At 35.3% G+C, this 19,083-nt stretch overlaps 1 protein-coding gene across 18 annotated transcripts in view; it reads left to right on the top strand.

Moving 5' to 3' along the window:
* fnbp1b (formin binding protein 1b) overlaps window positions 1-15,345 on the top strand; it is a 78,000-nt gene extending 62,655 nt beyond the window's left edge. For 3 of the 18 annotated variants that reach the window (XM_084386368.1, XM_084386355.1, XM_084386356.1), the window contains exons 11-17: window positions 1,624-1,710; window positions 4,896-4,910; window positions 7,645-7,754; window positions 8,807-8,939; window positions 9,031-9,164; window positions 9,955-10,106; window positions 10,623-10,816. In XM_084386368.1, coding sequence (XP_084242494.1) covers window positions 1,624-1,710; window positions 4,896-4,910; window positions 7,645-7,754; window positions 8,807-8,939; window positions 9,031-9,164; window positions 9,955-10,106; window positions 10,623-10,801 — 810 coding nt within the window. In that variant the 3' untranslated portion in view covers window positions 10,802-10,816. Of the gene's footprint in view, window positions 1-1,623; window positions 1,711-4,895; window positions 4,911-5,183; window positions 5,220-7,644; window positions 7,755-8,806; window positions 8,940-9,030; window positions 9,165-9,954; window positions 10,107-10,622; window positions 10,817-15,201 lie in introns of those variants that run through there. The other 15 variants (XM_084386372.1, XM_084386369.1, XM_084386358.1 and 12 more) reach the window with 9 other exon arrangements.
* Window positions 15,346-19,083: the final 3,738 nt, after the last annotated feature.

Raw genomic sequence — 19,083 nt, 5'->3', positions numbered from 1 at the left:
CGGGTGCTCAAACATAAAGGTTTATCCTGAGTAATGCGATTACATGTACGCAAACATTCGGAAACAATGTCTTGTATTTACACAAACACTGACATGTGACTTTCTGACAAAATCTGACCAGATTCACCTTCCCCCTCAGGAAGGCCGTTCGCATGTTTCCGTGTGTGCGAGCAGAGATTCAGACTTTTAAATGACTCTTAGATAACAGAGGCAAAACAACAGATAACGCAGCAAATCCCAGTTTCCCATGTGCCTGTGCAAACCTCACACGTTTTTATCTTTTCACAATGCGCACATACTGTTCTCCGTTCAGCTCACTGATATACAAGGATTGATGGTCAGTGAACAGGAAAACAGAACAGATTTATCATTTCTTATTTTGGTCTGTTTAAGAAAAGTTCATCCTTTTCTTTTCAGTTTTCCACATAACTTAATTTTAGCTTACCTGACATTAGAGCTAGTGGCATAAATCAGGTCACAGTGAAAGAAGGAAGGATGTTATAGACACAAATGGTTTAAAATAGAGTTGTAGAGGACAGATGGGAACATCTTAAAGAATTTAAGCTAAACATGGTCTTTGACACATTCATTCTCTCCATTTGTGCTCCTGGCTTGTTTATAATGTGTGTGTTTATGGTTGACATGATTTGATGTACACTACCGTTCAAGAGTTTGGGGATTGTACGATTTTTAAAGAAATTAATACCTTTGTTCATCAAGGATGCATTAAATTGATCAAAAGTGACAGTAAAGACATTTATAACCTTACAAATTTCTACTTAAAATAAATGCTGTTCTTTTGAACCATTTAAAAAGTCTATCCATCAAAGAATCCTGAAAAATGTATCATGGTTTCCACAGAAATATTGTGCAGCACAACTGTTTTCAACATTGATGATAATCAGAAATGTTTCTTGAGCATCAAATCATCATATTAGAATGATTTCTGAAGGATCATGTGACACTGAAGACTGGAGGAATGATGCTGAAAATTCAGCTTTGAGCACAGGAATAAATTACATTTGAACATATATTCAGATAGATATTTCACAATATTCCTGTTTTTACTGTATTTTGTATCAAATAAATGCAGCCATGTTGAGCATAAGTGACTTCTTTTTTAAAACGTTTAAAAAATCTTGTCAATCCCAAACTTTTGAACGGGTTAGTATTAGAGCATTATTATTGAAGAAGTTGGATTTGTTTTAATAAAAAATATGTTTGTTTTTTGCTGTCACACGCTAGAACATGTCACATACTTGGGTCAAGTATGTGACCCAAGTATGTGGGTACACTACATACACTATTTATGATAATAATTAGTGAAGAATAATGTCAGTGTGTCTGTGAGTGTGTTTTGGTGCGTGATAGTCAGTTAGGTGTGTCTGTGTGTGTGTTTGAATTGGATAAGTTTGCTGGTTTGTGAAGCAAAACATTTGCAAGTATGTGTGTTTGTCCTTGTGTTAAAATGTCTATTTTGTGTGTATTTTTGTATTAAAGTCTGTTTGTTGAGTCACGGGGTGTGTTCGAGTGTGTGTGTGTGTGTGTGTGTGTGTGTGTGTGTGTCTGTTTGTATAGTTCCGTGTGAGTGTGTGTTTAATTAGGGTTTATTCTTTGCTGCAGTCTGCCCAGTCTCTCTATTATAATAAAGAAATCATGAAGAGGACTCTCGGTCGGCCTACGTATGCTTTCGAGGCCAGGCAATATGTCGTAAGTGTGTGAGAGGAGGCAAGAGTGTGTGTGGGTTTATCTCGATATAGTAGATATACAAATGTATCCAAAGAAGTGAGCTAAATTTGATGACAACCTCTTTTGGGGGGTCATCTTTATTTTGAAAGCTAAATAAAGTATATATGATTTGCATTATTTTATATTAAATATTTATTTATAATTTATATTTTTATGAAAATGTTCTGTTAGGCTTTGGGTCAGTGTATGATAATTATTATCTTTATTTTAAAACAATAGATGACTATGGTATTAAGTGGTGTGTGTGCGCTTGAATGATGAGATATAGATACAGTTAACAGACTTAACCTCATTTAGTGTTTTTGTTTTGTTTAAATGAATGAGTTTCAGAATTAGTGAATTAAATTAATGAATCGATATCAATGAATTGATATTGTTCCGTGACATAACATTTATTCTTCATCTATATCTCTTTGAATTCATCCCTTGAATGAGGTTAATGTCTGATATTCAGTATTAAAATGCATCTGTAATTGAAAAAAGTTACATCATCATCAAATGACTCTCTCATTGGCTCCTCTGGCTTCTGACCCCACCTCCCATGTGCAACCCCAGCAGCCTGGCTCCGCCCCTGTGCTCTGGCAGCAAATCAGCTTGTGTGGGAGGGGTTAATTCTCGAAGTGTCACGAGTGCGACCTCTGAATGCTAGCCTAGCGCATTCATGATCAACTTTGACCCTTCCGGTGCTCGTAACACTTTATCACACACAAAGATACATTCAGAATTCACCCCTTTTGGTGTCATTTCGCTGCTTTGATATATTGGATGTTGTGCATCACGTTCACACAAACATGAATCTCGTCTGTATTTGCTATCTATGTCCGTATCAAACGTTGAATTTTACATCTTGTTTTGAGAAGTGTTTTAAACATGTTGAATCGTACGTCCTGTCAGTGCGTTTATGCGTTTGTCAGATTACATTTGTCCAAACTTCAGACAATAGCTCCATAGTTTGAGCACCCTGAAATAAGATGTCCCAAGTCTTATGAAGCTTCACGGAAAGGTTTCTCAAAATCAGAGAGTGTTGCCCTCACTGCTTCAGTAAAATTAGAGTAGGCTAATAATATAATTTATTTGCATAATCAGCACACTTTATTCCAAGGTGCACAAAATAAATAAATGAATGAATTATATATATATATCAAATCATAGTTGATTTATAAAAATATATTTTTTATATATATATTATTAATATTTTATTTTATTTGCATAGTTATTTACATACATGCTCGGTTTATGTTATGTTTTTATGCCTGGTATTTTCTTATGATTAATCATTTAGTAATCTCAGGTGTTCATCCACTTATTCACATATTACACGGTTGAAACTTCACATTTTACCTTTTCTTCATTAGTAGTTTTGATTCTAGATCTCTACTCAGGTACAATTACCCAGAATCCTCTCTGTTGTGATGGCCGTCTCAAAAACGAGCCTATCTATTGTATATATTTTCATTTTTGTTTCTTTTCTCTTTCCTCTGTCTTCTCTCTGGTACACCCATCCCTGTCGTGTTCTGTTTGTTGGCTGACTATTGCGTTAGACTGATGATGTCATCCTCATGTGACCCTATAACATTCTGTGTAATTATTGGTTCATTGGAAACCTGCTGAAGTTCACTGCATCAGAAGAAAATTCCTGACGGAATAAAATCAAATTGCATCCTATTTTTTTTTTTTTTTCACATGGCATATCAGTTTCTCTCGAATACAATACAAATACAAAATGATGTTTTGAACTTTGTTGCATCATTGTTGTACAATATTGCTAAAATTTTTAATGATCAACTTAACCTCCTCTGTGCATTTAAACAAATATTTAGAACATTCTGGAATATTTGAAAGGTTTTAAAACAAATTGAAACTCCCTCGCTAAAGTCATGTGTCCACCAAAGTGTTTTTAGCCAGACAATCACGCAAATACTGAAATGAGCTCTGTTTCACTTCTTTTTGCGCTTGAACGGACATATTCACACAAAATTATGTCAAAAACTGTCCGTCTCGGCGAGTATCTTAGTAAAAACACAGTCGGTTATGGCTTGAGTGAACGTAAACAGCTGAGAAAGACAACGCATGTGTATCAGTATACTGGATCCGTGCATTAGGTCTTAAAGTGACAGCAGCCTAATATTCCTGCTGCTGTCTGCGTTTTTAATGTTAATCAAACAAATAAGGGCAAAGAAAAAATCACTCACTGCTCTCGACTGAATAACTTTTGAAAATGTAATAAGGATTAATGTTTGTTTAATTTATACAGTAAAGACTCTCCAGTGATATTTTACATTTGATTACTTTATTCAGTGTCTCTACCTAAAAACTACTGTACTTGTCTTTTAATAATGTTTTAAATGTATATTAGTTAGGCTAGTAGTTTTAGCTGTGTTATTGAAATTGGAATAGGGAATTGTGAATTTTCACTGGTATCTAAAATGTTGGTGTCAATTTTTTGTGTGCAAAAAAAAACAGTTTAATGGCCAGTAAATAATATTTATTATTATTTAAAGTCACTTGCCATTGACAAAGTTAGTTTTAGGCCCTGGTTACTAGTGCCTGATTTTGCAGATAGTTTGTTTCTAAATATAAAAATGTCGACACGTTCCTTGTTTCCCTTGTTGTTGTCATGTCGTCGTTGTACAAGCAAGATGTGGCGGTTGGTCAGGGTGATATTTGTCCCGCCCCTCCACTGTGATTGGATGATTGGTTCAAAAGTGACAGTGATGAGCTCTGCGTTTTACCCAAACATTTTTCAACTCTCGACGACCAGAAAAAACTATAAATAGACACTCAGCGCTTCTTCACGCTTTAGTGGACACACGGCCTAAGTGACCGAATGCATTTAGTGGGCTTGTACTTCCGCTAATGTGATATTTTTTCTCGTTCATGTGCCAAAGTGAGGCTTTCAGCTAAATTTCTCGTGGCTCTGCCAGCGAATATCTGTCTCATGACGGAACACAAAATACTGCCGGCCAGCCATGTGTGAATTGTGTGAGGTGATGTAGTGAGCTTCACCGGTGACATCATCATAACACATGAACACACCTGCATGTGTGTGTATGACGTGTACAGCGGTCTGATGTTTCTCCCTCTGATGTTTTCTCTCTTCTCTCGGTTCTTTCCCTCGATCGCTCTGTCTTTTCGCCCATGAGAAGCTCTCTCTAAAGCTGGTAAGCATGACCTCAGTAGCATATTCGTAGCGGCATGACCGTAGCATGTCCGTCGCTGTAGTAACACATGGTCCTTTAACATAACTTTGTTCCTTTGTGTTCAACCCGTATCAATATTTTGCTTAACGAAACGTTTGGTCTTTTTTTGTATAATTTTACCTTTGTGTGTATTTAAGTTCAAAACCATGTTGTTGTCTCATTTATCTTTTTTTTGTTGATGTCTGTCTTTGTTTTGTTTTGTCTTGTTGCCGTGGTGACTGTCCCTCTGTGTAGCTCTCACTCAATGCCCACGTGCGGAACCTTATTGAGGTGATCTGAAACCTGTTGTTTTTTTTTGGTCCTTGTGTTTGTTTATGTGTTCAGTTTTCCCTGATTTGGTCTTTATGTATTTCGAACAGCTTGATTAATTTTTGATCCCTAACCAGATGTGCTGAAGTGTGATCATTTTGAATGTATCTTATGCCAGGTTCAGACTACACAATATTTTTGTCTGTAACAATAGTCACTGTGTCAGATTATGCGATTTTGACTCCTAAATTCTTGTTGTGTCGTGGACAAGAAACACGTTACTTCCCGACCAGTCATCGCTTGCCGCCTTTAACGACGTGCGTGATGTCATTGAGGAGGTAGCGACTGACTTCCGTAAACAAAAGTGTAAACAAACAATTAATAGAGAGCTACAGTCGGGTTCCGGAAGTAAAAACTTTCTCCATACGGAAATTGGGTTGCACTTTATTTGGGTTGCACGTGTACTTACAAAGTACGTAGTAATATAAGGTAACTAAATAGGTTAAGGTTAGGTTTAGGGGTAGGTTCAGGGTTAGTACAATTATTGCAATTACTATAATAAGTACGTAGTATGTACATGGGGAACAGGACTGTAAAATAAAGTGCTACCAGAAATTGACTTTGAACGATAACTTATAAACCTTCAAAGACAGTCCTGCTGTGGCTACGAGGTTGTTAATCGATAGTATTTGCTTCTGCTCCTGCATTATTTCAGCTTATTTTTTAAATAATCGTATTTATGAGTGGAGTTCCTGGTGAAAAACCACATCACCCATGATGCCGCACAGAAGATTACACCAATCAGAGAGTCAAAAAAAAGCATTTATCTACGTATCATGTAGTCTGAACCCGGTATAAGAGATTCTGTTTCATCAGTTAAGAACTTATAGTGTAAGTTAAAGAGATAGTTCACATGCCAAATACATATTCAGTCTTCACTTGCTTACCCTCGTGTCATCCTCAACCTGTTTGACTTTATATTTTTCCTTGGAGCCCAAAAGGAGATGCTTACTTTCACTTTCCTTTTATGGAAAACAGCAGCGTACACATTTTGCTAAATATCTTCCTTTGTGTTTCACTGAAGAAATGAAGTCAAACAATCTTTAAATGACATGAGGGTGAAAAAATGACAGAAATAACATTTTGTGTCAATTATTTCAATTATTATAATAATTATCAGTGATTAGAATATATCAAATATATTAACCAATCACATAGCGTCTTACTACTTTAGCCCCGCCCAAAGATTTTTACATGTGATTATTGAATCACCCTATTCACTGATGGTGTAATATGATTTATAGTTGAATATTATACAGGTAATGTTTGTTTTTAATGCTATGTTTATAGATATGTGTATATTTATCCATATCATTTCTTTCTAAAATGGTTCGGTTGATTTCTGAGATTTTAGATCTAATTTTTAAAGAAAAGAATTTTATTTTATTTTATAATCAAATGTTACACAATTAACATTTTATTTTAACAATTTGTCTTTGTTTTGAAGAGGGTGAGTACAAAAGTGAGTGTAGCATGTGTGTTGTGTTTGTGTATATCTTGACTATATATTTCAAGTTTGCCTGGGGTGAGTTTGTGGGTTTATTGAACTGTATTTTTGAGTGATAATGCAATGCACGCCCAGTAAAATCTGGATGTTTGTTGTTTGCATGACAGTACGGTGGCGTGGAAGAAGGGGTAAGGTCGCTGTGCCTGCCTTGTGACCTTTGACCTTTTAGTTAGACATTTGCTTTGAACAGTGGGTGGGATTAAAGGAAAAGATACAGCCAAGCTCAAATGAGAGAAACGCTGTGAATAAATCAGGTCCAATTTTAGGTCTAGAATAAGTATTGCAGAGTCTTTAACGTCTCCAAACTCACGGCTCTTTAGCACCACCATGTGATTAAGATCAGCATGGCGAATGCTGCCTGTCAGAGAGAACTAATGTGGAAAAAACCACGACCTGAGTGTTCAGAGAATCGATACATTAATGTAGACAGGAAGAGGATGTTAGAGAGAGTGAGAGAGAGGGCACATAAGGACAGATGCAAACCACATTTCTCAGATCAACCAGAATCAGGTTTCAAAGATGAGCGCGCAAGATAACAGTTTATTTTATGAGAACCGTTTAATCAATGTTGTTGTTGGCATTGGACTGAATAGGTTCCGTTAATCATTGATCTTAGATTTAATTAGCTCATCCGGTTTGCCTTTGATAAACACCTGATTTGAAAGCTGATTGGCTCATTACCAAAGTAAGCTAGCCAACCAGATGACAGGAACAGAAGAATACGTAATATTCAGTTGATGTGTTTGGATGTGGCCTGGTTTGACCCTCCCTATTGGCTATGCATAGTTTTGTTTGTGTATTTGTAGATTCTAGCAGGACAGTGTTGGTATTTTAAGGTGCAAATACTCACTGTTTGTCTCCCTCTCTGTCTCCTCTCAGGGTTCGAATCCGGAGGACTTCAGTCATCTTCCTCCAGAGCAGAGAAGGAAGAAGCTTCAGGCGAAGATCGACGACATCAATAAAGACATACAGAAAGAGATGGACCAGAGGTATACAGACAAAACACACAAATAACAGAAACACAAACAAAAATATCCTAAAGGACACATTGACAGTGTTTTAAAGACTCTTTGAATAAGAAGGCTATGCGAGCCTTACAAAGTATCTATTTGGTAACACTTTACAAGAAGTTTCCATCAGTTAATGTTAGTTAATCCATTAGCTAACATTAACTAAAAATGAATAATACAGTATTTATTCATCTTTGTTAATGTTAGTTAATAAAATACATCCTGGTCATTGTTAGCTCAGGTCCGTTAAATAATATGAAGATATGCATCTTTTAATTTTAATAATGTATTTTTAACATTAACTAAGATTATTAAGGGCTTTAGAATTGTTTTTCATCATTAGTTCATGTTAACTAATATCGTTAACTAATATTAACAAATGGAAAATTATTGTAGTTGTGTTATCATTTGTTTTATATTTTCATACCCAGTTTTATTCCCAGCATTTTTATTTATTTAGTTAGCTAGTTGTTTTTTACTTTTTTAAATTTCAGTAATGTATGCATAATTGTATAATATTTAATATTTAGAATTTTTTTAAAACATTTGAACAAAATGTATAATGTTAATGTTTACATAAAAAAATAAATAAAAAAAATCCTAAAGAATCCAATTGGAATTTTGGTCATAATTTGAAAGAAATTCTAAGGGATAGAATATCTTATCGTATTCCAACATGACATCAAACAAAAACAAGATTTTTTTTTGAGAACACATGGTTTCCAATTGCGTTATGATTTAAATAAAATATTTTGGGCTTTTAAAAGCACTATAACTTCCTCTTTAACTATCTTTAATTTTTCAGCGGCACAGCATTACTCAATACAATATGAAATGAGTTTTCATAAAGACAATAAACAATATTCAATAAGACTCAAGAAGAAGATCAAGTCTTATTTTTATTTGATTCCTAATTATGAAATTCCAATCGAAATGCTTTACATATTAATTTTGGTGTATTTTGACTAGGCCAGGGTTTGATGGGATTTATTCTGAATTTTTTTTTATTTATGTGTAATTTTTCTTGGCAGAGATGCTTTGACTAAAATGAAGGAAGTATATATAAAGAACCCACAGATGGGGGATCCCAACAGCGTGGACCCTCGGTTAGGAGAGATCGCCAACAACATTGAGAAACTGCAAGCGGAGGCACAGAAATTTGAGGTGAGTGTAAATGAACATCTTGAAATATATATATATAGCACAGGCCTGGATGAGTAGTTCAGTTCAGAGGAAATGAGTGTGTGTGCTCTAGGGCTGGTTAGCGGAGGTCGAAGGAAGGATGCCGGTGAAGAGTGACCCTCCGCGGCGGACAAGTGTCCTGTACGAGACTCAAAACAGCCAGCCACCCACCACCAACAACAACAACTGCGCACAGGATAGAGAGAGGTACACACTCACACACACACACACACACACACACACACACACACATTGTGTGCCTGAACTTTTGAGGACTACCTTAGCTCCGCCTACAATGGAATTTCATTGTTTTTATAATCCATTAAATGTCCCGATTATTGCTTGGCATTTAACTTAAAGGAATATTTCACCCAAAATGTTTAATTCTGTCATAATTTACTGACCCTCAAGTTGTTCCAAAACTTTATGAATTTCTTTCTTCTGCTGAACACAAAAGAAGATATTTTGAGGAATGTCTGTAACCAAACAGTTGATGAAACCCATTTACTTCCATTTGTTTTCCATACTATGAAAGTCATTGGTGCCCCACAACTGTTTGGTTGCAAACATTTCTCAAAATATCTTCTTTTGTGTAGCATTAAAAGTGAATGAGATTGAAATATATACATGCAAGAAAAATGATCAAATGTATAAAAGCATGAGGTGATGTTCATATAGCACTTTGTAAACTCTTTTTGTGCTAAATATATAAATAAAGCTTTACTTATTTTCACTGAGGACAGAATGATTTCTTGCTGCCGGAAACTTGTCACTTAGCATGTAGCTTTTGCAGACAACTTTAACACTTTTAGATTTTAATCTTACCTTGATGTTAACTAGTGATGCCAGTCCTCACATATTAGGTTTAAGATGTTTTACAGTATTTAAACTAGTCCCTCACGAGTGAAATAAAGCAAATATATGCACATACTTTCAAAACAGTTGCTATAGTTATTGTCTACGTGTGTGTGTGTGCGTGTGCGTGTGTGTGATGGAGCAGTCCGGATGGCAGTTATACAGAGGAACAGAGTTCTGAGGTCCAGAGTAAAGTCCAACCAGAAACAGCGGAGTCCGGAGATGAATTTGATGACCCAGATGAAGAAATGCTACCGACCATCGGCACCTGCAAAGCCCTCTACCCGTTCGAAGGTATTTCATGTATAAATGCATAAACAAACATTTATAGCAAAAATATAGGCTTCGCTTCAAACCTTGTGAACTGCCTCGCTGTCTACAAAAGGAGCTTCTTAAGTGAAATGGATACTTGCATCAAGGTGTTAATTTGATGAAAAATACTGTAAAAAAGTAATAATGTTAAATATTATTAGGATTTTTAGTAGTAATTTATTCCTGTGATGCAAAGCTGAATTTTCAGCATCATTACTCCAGTCTTCAGTGTCACATGATCCTTCAGAAATCATTCTAATATGCTAATGTTTGCTGCTCAAGAAACATTTCTTATTATTATCCGTGTTGAAATCAGTTGTGCTGCTTCATCTTTTGGTGGAAACTGTGATTTCTTTCAGGCTCTTTAATGATTAGAAAGTTCAAAAGAACAGCGTTTATTTGAAACAGATATCTTTGGAAACAATGTAGATGTCTTTACTCTCACTTTTGATCAATTTAATATATCCTTGCTGAATAAAAGACTCCTTTTCTCTGTAGGTCATAATGAAGGCACCATCGCAGTAACAGAGGGTGAGCTCTTGTATGTAATAGAGGAAGACAAAGGTGACGGATGGACACGTGTTAGAAGAAACGAGGAAGAGGAGGGTTACGTCCCCACATCCTACGTCGAGGTCTTTCTGGACTCCAACGCCAAAGGTGCCATAACCTACATATGACCGAGAGCTTTAGGTCCTTTGAGCTCATGAGTCTGTTTGTGTTTATGAACCCTAAAGGAGACATCTAGGGTGTGTGTTTGATCCTGACTCTCTCTCCAAGCCAAGAATGTGACTGTTTTTATTAATGCGGACAGACCTTTTTCTGAAACTGAATGACTAAATGATTGTACTGTATAGAGCTGCACGATTAATCGTTAAAAGATCGCGATCTATATTCAGACACCCACGCGATCTCATTCTTAAATGACGAGTATCGATATTTCTGTGTTACAAATATTCATATTATCACAGAAGTACTAAGATAAAAGATTTTAGTTTGGATATAAACACTGACGTCTACAGTAGCGACGATCAAAATAGAGCAAATCCCGTTTTGAAAGTAACTTGACACTTCAGCGATTGTATTGACTACATTGTTACGCTTCCAGTCATTGAATCATTCATTCAAGAGATTTGTTCAAAAACACTGATTCATCCAGTAATGAAACAAGTGAAGTATTTATGAGTGAGTCATTGAATCATATATTCAAGGGATTCATTAAAAAAATGCTGATTCATCTAGTAATGAAACAAGTGAAGTATTTATGAGTGAGTCATTGAATCATTCATCCAAGGGATTCATTAAAAAAAAATGCTGATTCATCCAGTAATGAAACAAGTGAAGTATTTATGAGTGAGTCATTGAATCATTCATTCAAGAGATTTGTTCAAAAACACTGATTCATCCAGTAATGAAACAAGTGAAGTATTTATGAGTGAGTCATTGAATCATTCATTCAAGGGATTCATTAAAAAAAACACTGATTCATCCAGTAATGAAACAAGTGAAGTATTTATGAGTGAGTGATTTAATCATTCATTCAACCCGATTTTTTTAAATAATTCATTCAAATTAATTAAACATTTTAAGTGGACTGCAGCAATTATTATCAATTAGTAAATTACAGGTTATTTTGTTTAGTTGTCTGTTCAGAATCGTGATCTCTGTTTGAAACTAAAGTCGTGATTCTCAGTTTAACCAGAATCGTGCAGCTCTAGTACTGTATGTGTCTTAGCACATGATGGTTTTAGATATTAGTCCACCATAGTTTCATATGGCGGTAGTATCTTGTCGTATTGAACAGCAGTGCATGTTAGATCGCTCCAGTAAAATCCAACACACATATACGAGGAGATACATGCAAGTTTTTGTACTGTTTTCATACATAAAGTAATTGTAAATTAACTTAAGATCCAGCCTAGCTCTTGGAGGAAAACGTCAAATCAGGGGCCGTTCACACAGACAGAACACACTTTTCCGTTCCACTGCTCTACTTTTTCATTGTTTTTCAATGTAAACGTCATCTCGCATCTTTTGCAGCGTCTCGCACATGACACGGCATTCTAAAAAACACGGCACTCGGGTTAAAAGAAGTTCAATTTTTAAAGAACGAGTCTCTAGACCTTGCTTTTTTTTCACGCTCCACTGACCTGCATCTCACGTTTTTAACCGCAAAAACAGGTTCTGTGTGAACCGGGCCTTATTGCTGGTGTTTTCCCCGCCAAAAAGATGATCATACATTGACATCAGCTCAAGCACTAGTAATAATAAACAGTTTACAAGTAGCATAAGTAGAATTTCTTTAGTAAACCATCATCATGCCTTTGAATATATTTGTGAAAAGCACATCATTTGCTAATACGTGTTAGATAGAGACTGCCGTTATGGATCTTTAGCTCTATTATTTGTTCACACTGTGTTCAATCTCCACTGAAAAAAGTTGGTGTAGAAACAATTTTCACTCAGATGTACTGTAACACATTTAATTAAACATTTTTAATAAGTAAGACTTCAATAATCTTTAACTAGTAAGACTTCAATAATTTTTAAGATTCAAAAAATCTTTTTTTACAGTGTATAGTTGATGTAGATATTCATAACAAGAAGAAATAACCCTGGAAAAAAAACTTTATGATACATAGAAGTTTACAGAAAAACACAATGCAACCATTTAAATGAGTAAAATCACAATATTCATTCAAGAATCACAATCATCAAGTTTGAGTCACGACGACACAATCATGTCCGGTGCTCCTCATCTTTATTCCTGATTGAGAGCCGAGTTGCCATTTTAGCTGTGAAATGTGACGCATGAAACGTTTCTGAATGTTTCCTCACAGAGCTGTTTTCCTGGACAAGGGTTTATCTTTCTGAGGGTGAGACGGAGTACTAGATGAGTGCATTAGCTGTGTGTGTGTGTGTGTGTGTGTGTGTGTGTGTGTGTGTGTGTGTGTGTGTGTGTGTGTGTGTGTGTGTGTGTGTGTGTGTGTGAATGAAGAGATCTTGGATTTCTCTTTCATTTTAAGATGCCTCAAACTGCATTTGACTACCTTAGACATTTGAAACAGTTGGAGTTGAATATTGCACGAGTGTGATTTCCTCCAAATGAAGTGTTGAAGTCTGACCTTTGTTTCAGTTTAAACAAGCATGAACCTACTTGCTGTACGCCGCCTTTAAGTTATAGTTTTCTGCAAAATGGCGTGCACACACACAAAAAACAAACCAGCTTGAGAGATAACCTACATGCTGATCTAATTATTGCTATAAACATATTAAACGTCATCTGAGTCCTCTGTTTCTGCAAACCTGCCTGTTTGAGTGATGTTTTCTCTGCATAAATGCATGTTTGAGTGTTTCAGGCGCATTTGTTCTTGAATTCAACCAAGAAAATTTATTTACTCTTGCCAATAATTCATGCATATTATAAATCACGCTACACACAATCAATCCTATGTGTTTATATTGTCATTTTTCAGTCCATTTTGTAATCGTACAGCTCATTTAAGCATATACATAAAATGTCATATGTGTGTGTTTTTGGTGTGCATTCAAATAGGCTTTTCACTCTTGTAATCATGGCCATTTTTAACCTTGGATTATCTTGTTCCATGTTTTACACTGTTAGTTTATCCTGGGTTAATCACTGCGTACATTTGATTTTAAAATTACAAGCACGAAACAAGTGTTGTTATTGTTAACTAGAACTAAAACTATTAAAGTGGCCCTATTATGCTATTTTATAACTTCCTAATTTTGTTTTGGAGATCTTCTACAATATATTTACATGCATCAGTTTCTCATTATATACATTGCACATCACCTTATTTCTCAAAGATTCTGTCTCTCTAAACCCCTCCTTTCCGAGAGCCTACTCTGCTCTGATTGGTCAGATGTTCCAGTCTGTTGTGATTGGTCTACTCTGCTGTGATTGGTCAGACGGTCCAGTCTGTTGTGATTGATCTACTCTGCTCTGATTGGTCAGATGTTCCAGTCTGTTGTGATTGGTCTACTCTGCTCTGATTGGTCAGATGGCTCAGTCTGTTGTGATTGGTCTACCGCTTATAGCTCGTGTCAGAAACGAAACGTCCATTACCATATCTAAATTTCAGCTCCGGATCTTCCTCAGCAGTTAATACACAGTTATACGAACTGTAATGATGAACAGTACAGTAATGAGTATTGATTCATTATTTTAGGAGACAATAACTCCCATTGATCTGCACTTTGATCTCTGAAACTATAATATTCGAAAAAGCATAATAGGGGCACTTTAAAAATCATTTTCGTTAATATTAATAAAAAGCTTTAATAAATGTAGATATAAATATTAGATGAAAAACTTAAACTTAAGGAACATGAATGAAAATTTTAAATGTTGCCTTGGCATCTAAATGAAGATGATGCACTAAAATGACAAAAGCTAAAAAAAAGACAAATTATTCAAGCTAAAAAAAATTTTTTTTAAAGAAAACTAATACAAATGACAAAACACATAACAATTACTAAACCTTTAACTAAAATATTAACTGAAAACATAAAAATAAAAGCTAATTCAAAATATTAATATACACTATAATAGTATATAAATAATACTACAATAACACTGGCATGAAATGTTGCTTAACCCATGGATAAAATTACAGAAAAATAAAAATATATAACACAGGATTAAAGTGCTAGATCACCCAAAAATGAAACATTCTGTAATCATTTACTCACCCTCAAGTTGTTCTAAATCTGTTTAGAGTTTCTTTCTTCTGTTAAACACAAAAGAAGATATTTTGAAGGATGTTGGTAACCAAACAGTTTCTGGTCCCCATTGACTTTCATAGTATTTTTTTTCTACAAATACGATTGAAGTCAATGGGGTCCAGCAACTGTTTGGTTACCAACATTCTTCAAAATATCTTAGAATATTGCGGGTGAGCAAATGATGACAAAATGTTCATTTTTGGGTGAACTATCCCTTTAAATATAGCGTGAAAAGCCATTCATAGGGTGCATGAATTCATCACTTCACCAAGTCTAACATGTCTTTTCTTTTGTTTTTCATATGTTTGTTTTGTTTGTATGACTGCAGATTCGTAAAGTATGGAAGGAGGACTCAGTGGTGCAGGGCAAACAGCAGCCGCATGTGAGGAAAACTACAGCCTACCCTCCATGAACCGCCCTAGAGTGAGACAGATGAGAGACAGACACAAAATAAAGAGAGGAACAGTGAAAGAAGCGAGAGGAAGAGGCTATAGAGACCTCTCGGCCTAAATTCTCCTGCTGTAGAGAGGAACTTTAACAGCAAATCAGAGAAATATTATGACATTTAGATTTATTACCTGTCTGTTCTTTTATAATGAGGTGAATATGATCTACATATATCATTTTGCTTTACGGCTCTTCATCGCTGCTGTGAACGGCTCTAACGTTTCTTTCGGCCTGGTGCGAATGAGTGTATGTATGTGTGTGTGTGTGTGTGTTTTCGTCTTTAACAGCTTGAAAAACGGTCTTGCTTCCGATTCCCTGACCTATCCTGAACTGGGAACGTGGTCTGTAAAAGGAGCTGGATTTGCGGTACCACATCAGTGCTGCGTTCTGTCCGTATTCCTACTTGACATCTACATCTTGATGCTTGGAAGATGATGCACACTAACAGTTTGGAATAATTATGATTTTTTTTTTATGTTTTTGAGTCTCTTATGCTGACCAAGGATGCATTTATTTGATTAAAAATACAGTAAAAACAGTAATATTGTGAAATATTATTACAATTTATTATTACATATGTTAAAATGTAATTTATTACCGTGATCAAAGCTGAATTTTTCTCCAGTCTTCAGTGTCACATGATCCTTCAGAAATCATTATAATATGACGATTTGCTGCTCAAGAAACATTACTTAGTATTATCAATGTTGAAAACAGTTGTGCTGCTTAATATTTTTGTGGAAACTAATGCATTTTCTTCAGGATTCTTAGATAAATAGAAAGAAACAAATCTTTTGCAAACTTACAAATGTCTTTTACTGTCACTTTTGATTTCATTTAATGTGTCCTTGCTGAATAAAAGTATTTTTTTTAAATGTTACTTACCTTACATTTTTGAACGGTAGTGTATCACGTTTTACACAAAAATATTAACTGTTTTCTACATTGATAATAATCAGAAATGTTTCTTGAGCTGTAAATCAGCATATTAGAATGATTCCTGAAGAATCATGTGAAGAATATTTCACAATATTACTGTTTTATTGTATTTTAGATCAAATAAATTCTGCCTCAGCTTAAAAGACTTCCTTCAAAAATATTTAAAACACGTAATTTTTCCAAACTTTTGGCCGGTAGTGTATAAAGAAACAAAATGGCGAAGCAAGCACATGTTTTACAGGTATATGAATATCAACATTATCATGTTTTACACAGCTAGAAACATATAATGTAGGAACTTCTTGCATTTTTTGTGCTTACAAGCTTTTGTTTAACATTAACCACATGTCCCGCTTTGTTTGTATGATGTGAAATGTCTTTAAGTGCCCTTCTGTTGCTCTTTTCCAAGTTTCAAGCTAGAATTTTTGCCGAGTTTAATGGAACGCAGCAGAATTCTTGATGATGTCACTCATTCCGGCTCCTTTATCAGGCCACACCCCTTTAGAGGCTTTGACTCCTCCTCCCAAAGATAACAGCTGCAGGGCACACATCAGGGGCGGGGCTTCACTGGCCAATAGCATGTCTGCTTGCCCTGGCACCTCCTCTGTCTCCGCCCTTCCAGTGCAATTACTAATACTCTGTCTGTCTGCCATCTTTTCTAACTCATTTTTAGCTAACGTCCCTTCAGTGATTCACATTTTCATTCAATTAACGACTTCCTGCTTTACCGTCCAATCGTCACGCTCGAGCGTGAGCTTTTTTTTTTCCGGTCAGGCAGGGGAGGAGCTATATTTACATACATGAATATGCTAATGTCCTGTTGATATGGGTATGTATTTATATTGTGACAAGATGTTTTGTTCATGCCTTCATGGTTTTACCCTGTGGAGAACCCAGCCGAGAATACGGCAACCTCATTGGCCGGTTTCGGTTACCTTGGCAAAAAAAGGTATATATATATATACGTAAGGGTTTAAATGTACTCTGAGCCAAATGTACAGGTTAACCAGACATTTAACATGCATCATGTGATCTGTGTTTGGCATTTGTATGGTTGTCTTAACCTGAAGAATGGTCTCCATGCGTAAGGTTTTTAATTCAACTGATTTTTTGTTTTCTTTTTAATGTAATCACTGTGGTTTGACGAAGGGGAGTTTTTCTTTCTGTAATGTCCGTTGTGAAGAGATAATATTTTTTCATTTCATCATCTTCCACTGACTACTCACCATCCTTGAGGCACATAATAATTTTTACTTTTCTTTTTATATATTTTTAAATTCTCTCACAGTCATATTGGGTCCAGGAGAGGTGTTGGATATTTTTCATTTTCTCTTTATTCTTAAGTAGGTTTGAAGCCCAAAAACATCCACATCTCTACAGGCAGCATCATGGAAATGACAATTCACACATGCCACAGATCTGCTATTTAATGCTGAATGCTTTTATTATGTTTAATAAAGCGCTTATTGATGAATTCTGATATTTTATGTTGAATGAATTGAGCAGCATCTCCTAATAACTGACTGACTCGCTATTGATGAACCTATAAATATGAAGATGTGTAATCATTGTGAAAAGGTTTGCGGAGAACAACATCCTAAAGAGGAAAACATCATTACGTCTGTCTTCCGAACACACACACTGTCTCGAGTGCTCTGGTTCTCTTTAAGAACAAAACAACGTTAACATTTCATCCTTTCAGCACTGTTATACTGTGCCGGTTATCACAGCTGTTATTTGGCCTATCAGTGATAAGAATCATTTGCCCTCGGCCCCTACCTGCTCTGTTTGGGGCTTCAAAACACCACTCCCAAATCAGAGAGTTTTAAATATAAATATATATATATATATGTATATCTATACGTACAAGTCTATAAATAAGAGTGAACTACCAATCCATGGTAAGAGTCTATTTTTAAATTTTGATTAATAAAAACATCCCAGTTTCTTTTCTCTGCTTTGCTAATTGAATTAAACTTTTTTTAGTTCTTGTTTGGTGGGCTCTGCCAAATGTTTGTTTTGCACTTTTGTCTTTGTGTTCTGTTTGTTATGCTTGTGTTTTTGGAGCACTGAATACTTTGTATGTGTTAACTGTGCCAATTAAAGATAGAGGGGAAAATCAAAGAAATATTGTCTCAGTGTATCTGTGTGAGTGTGTGTGTGTGTACTGGTTTGTCTATAAGCTACTGTACGTGTTCGGGCCAAATGTCTTCACTTATAGTGAAGTATTATGACAACTGACTAGTGAGGACATTTTACTGCTCTTCACTAGTTAAAAAGGTTTATAAATCGCCAAAATGTTTTTATTAACATCTAATGTTTTGCACATGTTTCTGATGGGTAGGTTTAGGGGTAGGCCATAGAAAATATCATTAACCTGATATAAAATCAATGGAAGTCTATGTCCGCACAAAAAAATAAAAAACGTGTGTGTATGCATGCATACAATATGAAACTACTTGCATGACATCACATTTAATTGTATACTTTTTACACAAAAATCCATTAATTATTTACACATTTACATTCATTTTAACTTTATAAACATGTATTAATACAAATATTACCAATTCATGACAAAACATCCTACTTGTAAATGACTTTTTTCTTTCAGCCAAACACAATCAGAGTTATATAAAAAAACATCCTGGCTCTTCTAAGCTTTATAATGGGAGTAAATGGTACCATAGATTTTGAAGGCCAAAAAAGCACATCCATCCATCATGAAAGTAATAAATACAGCTACAGGGGGTTAATAAAGGCCTTCTGAAGCAAAACGTGTTTGTAAGAAAATATCCATATTTATAACTACATAAACTATAAG

The sequence above is a fragment of the Rutilus rutilus genome (genome assembly GCF_951802725.1).
Source record: "Rutilus rutilus genome assembly, chromosome: 18".
Lineage (NCBI taxonomy): Eukaryota > Metazoa > Chordata > Actinopteri > Cypriniformes > Leuciscidae > Rutilus > Rutilus rutilus.
This window is presented reverse-complemented; position numbering and strand designations above follow the sequence as displayed.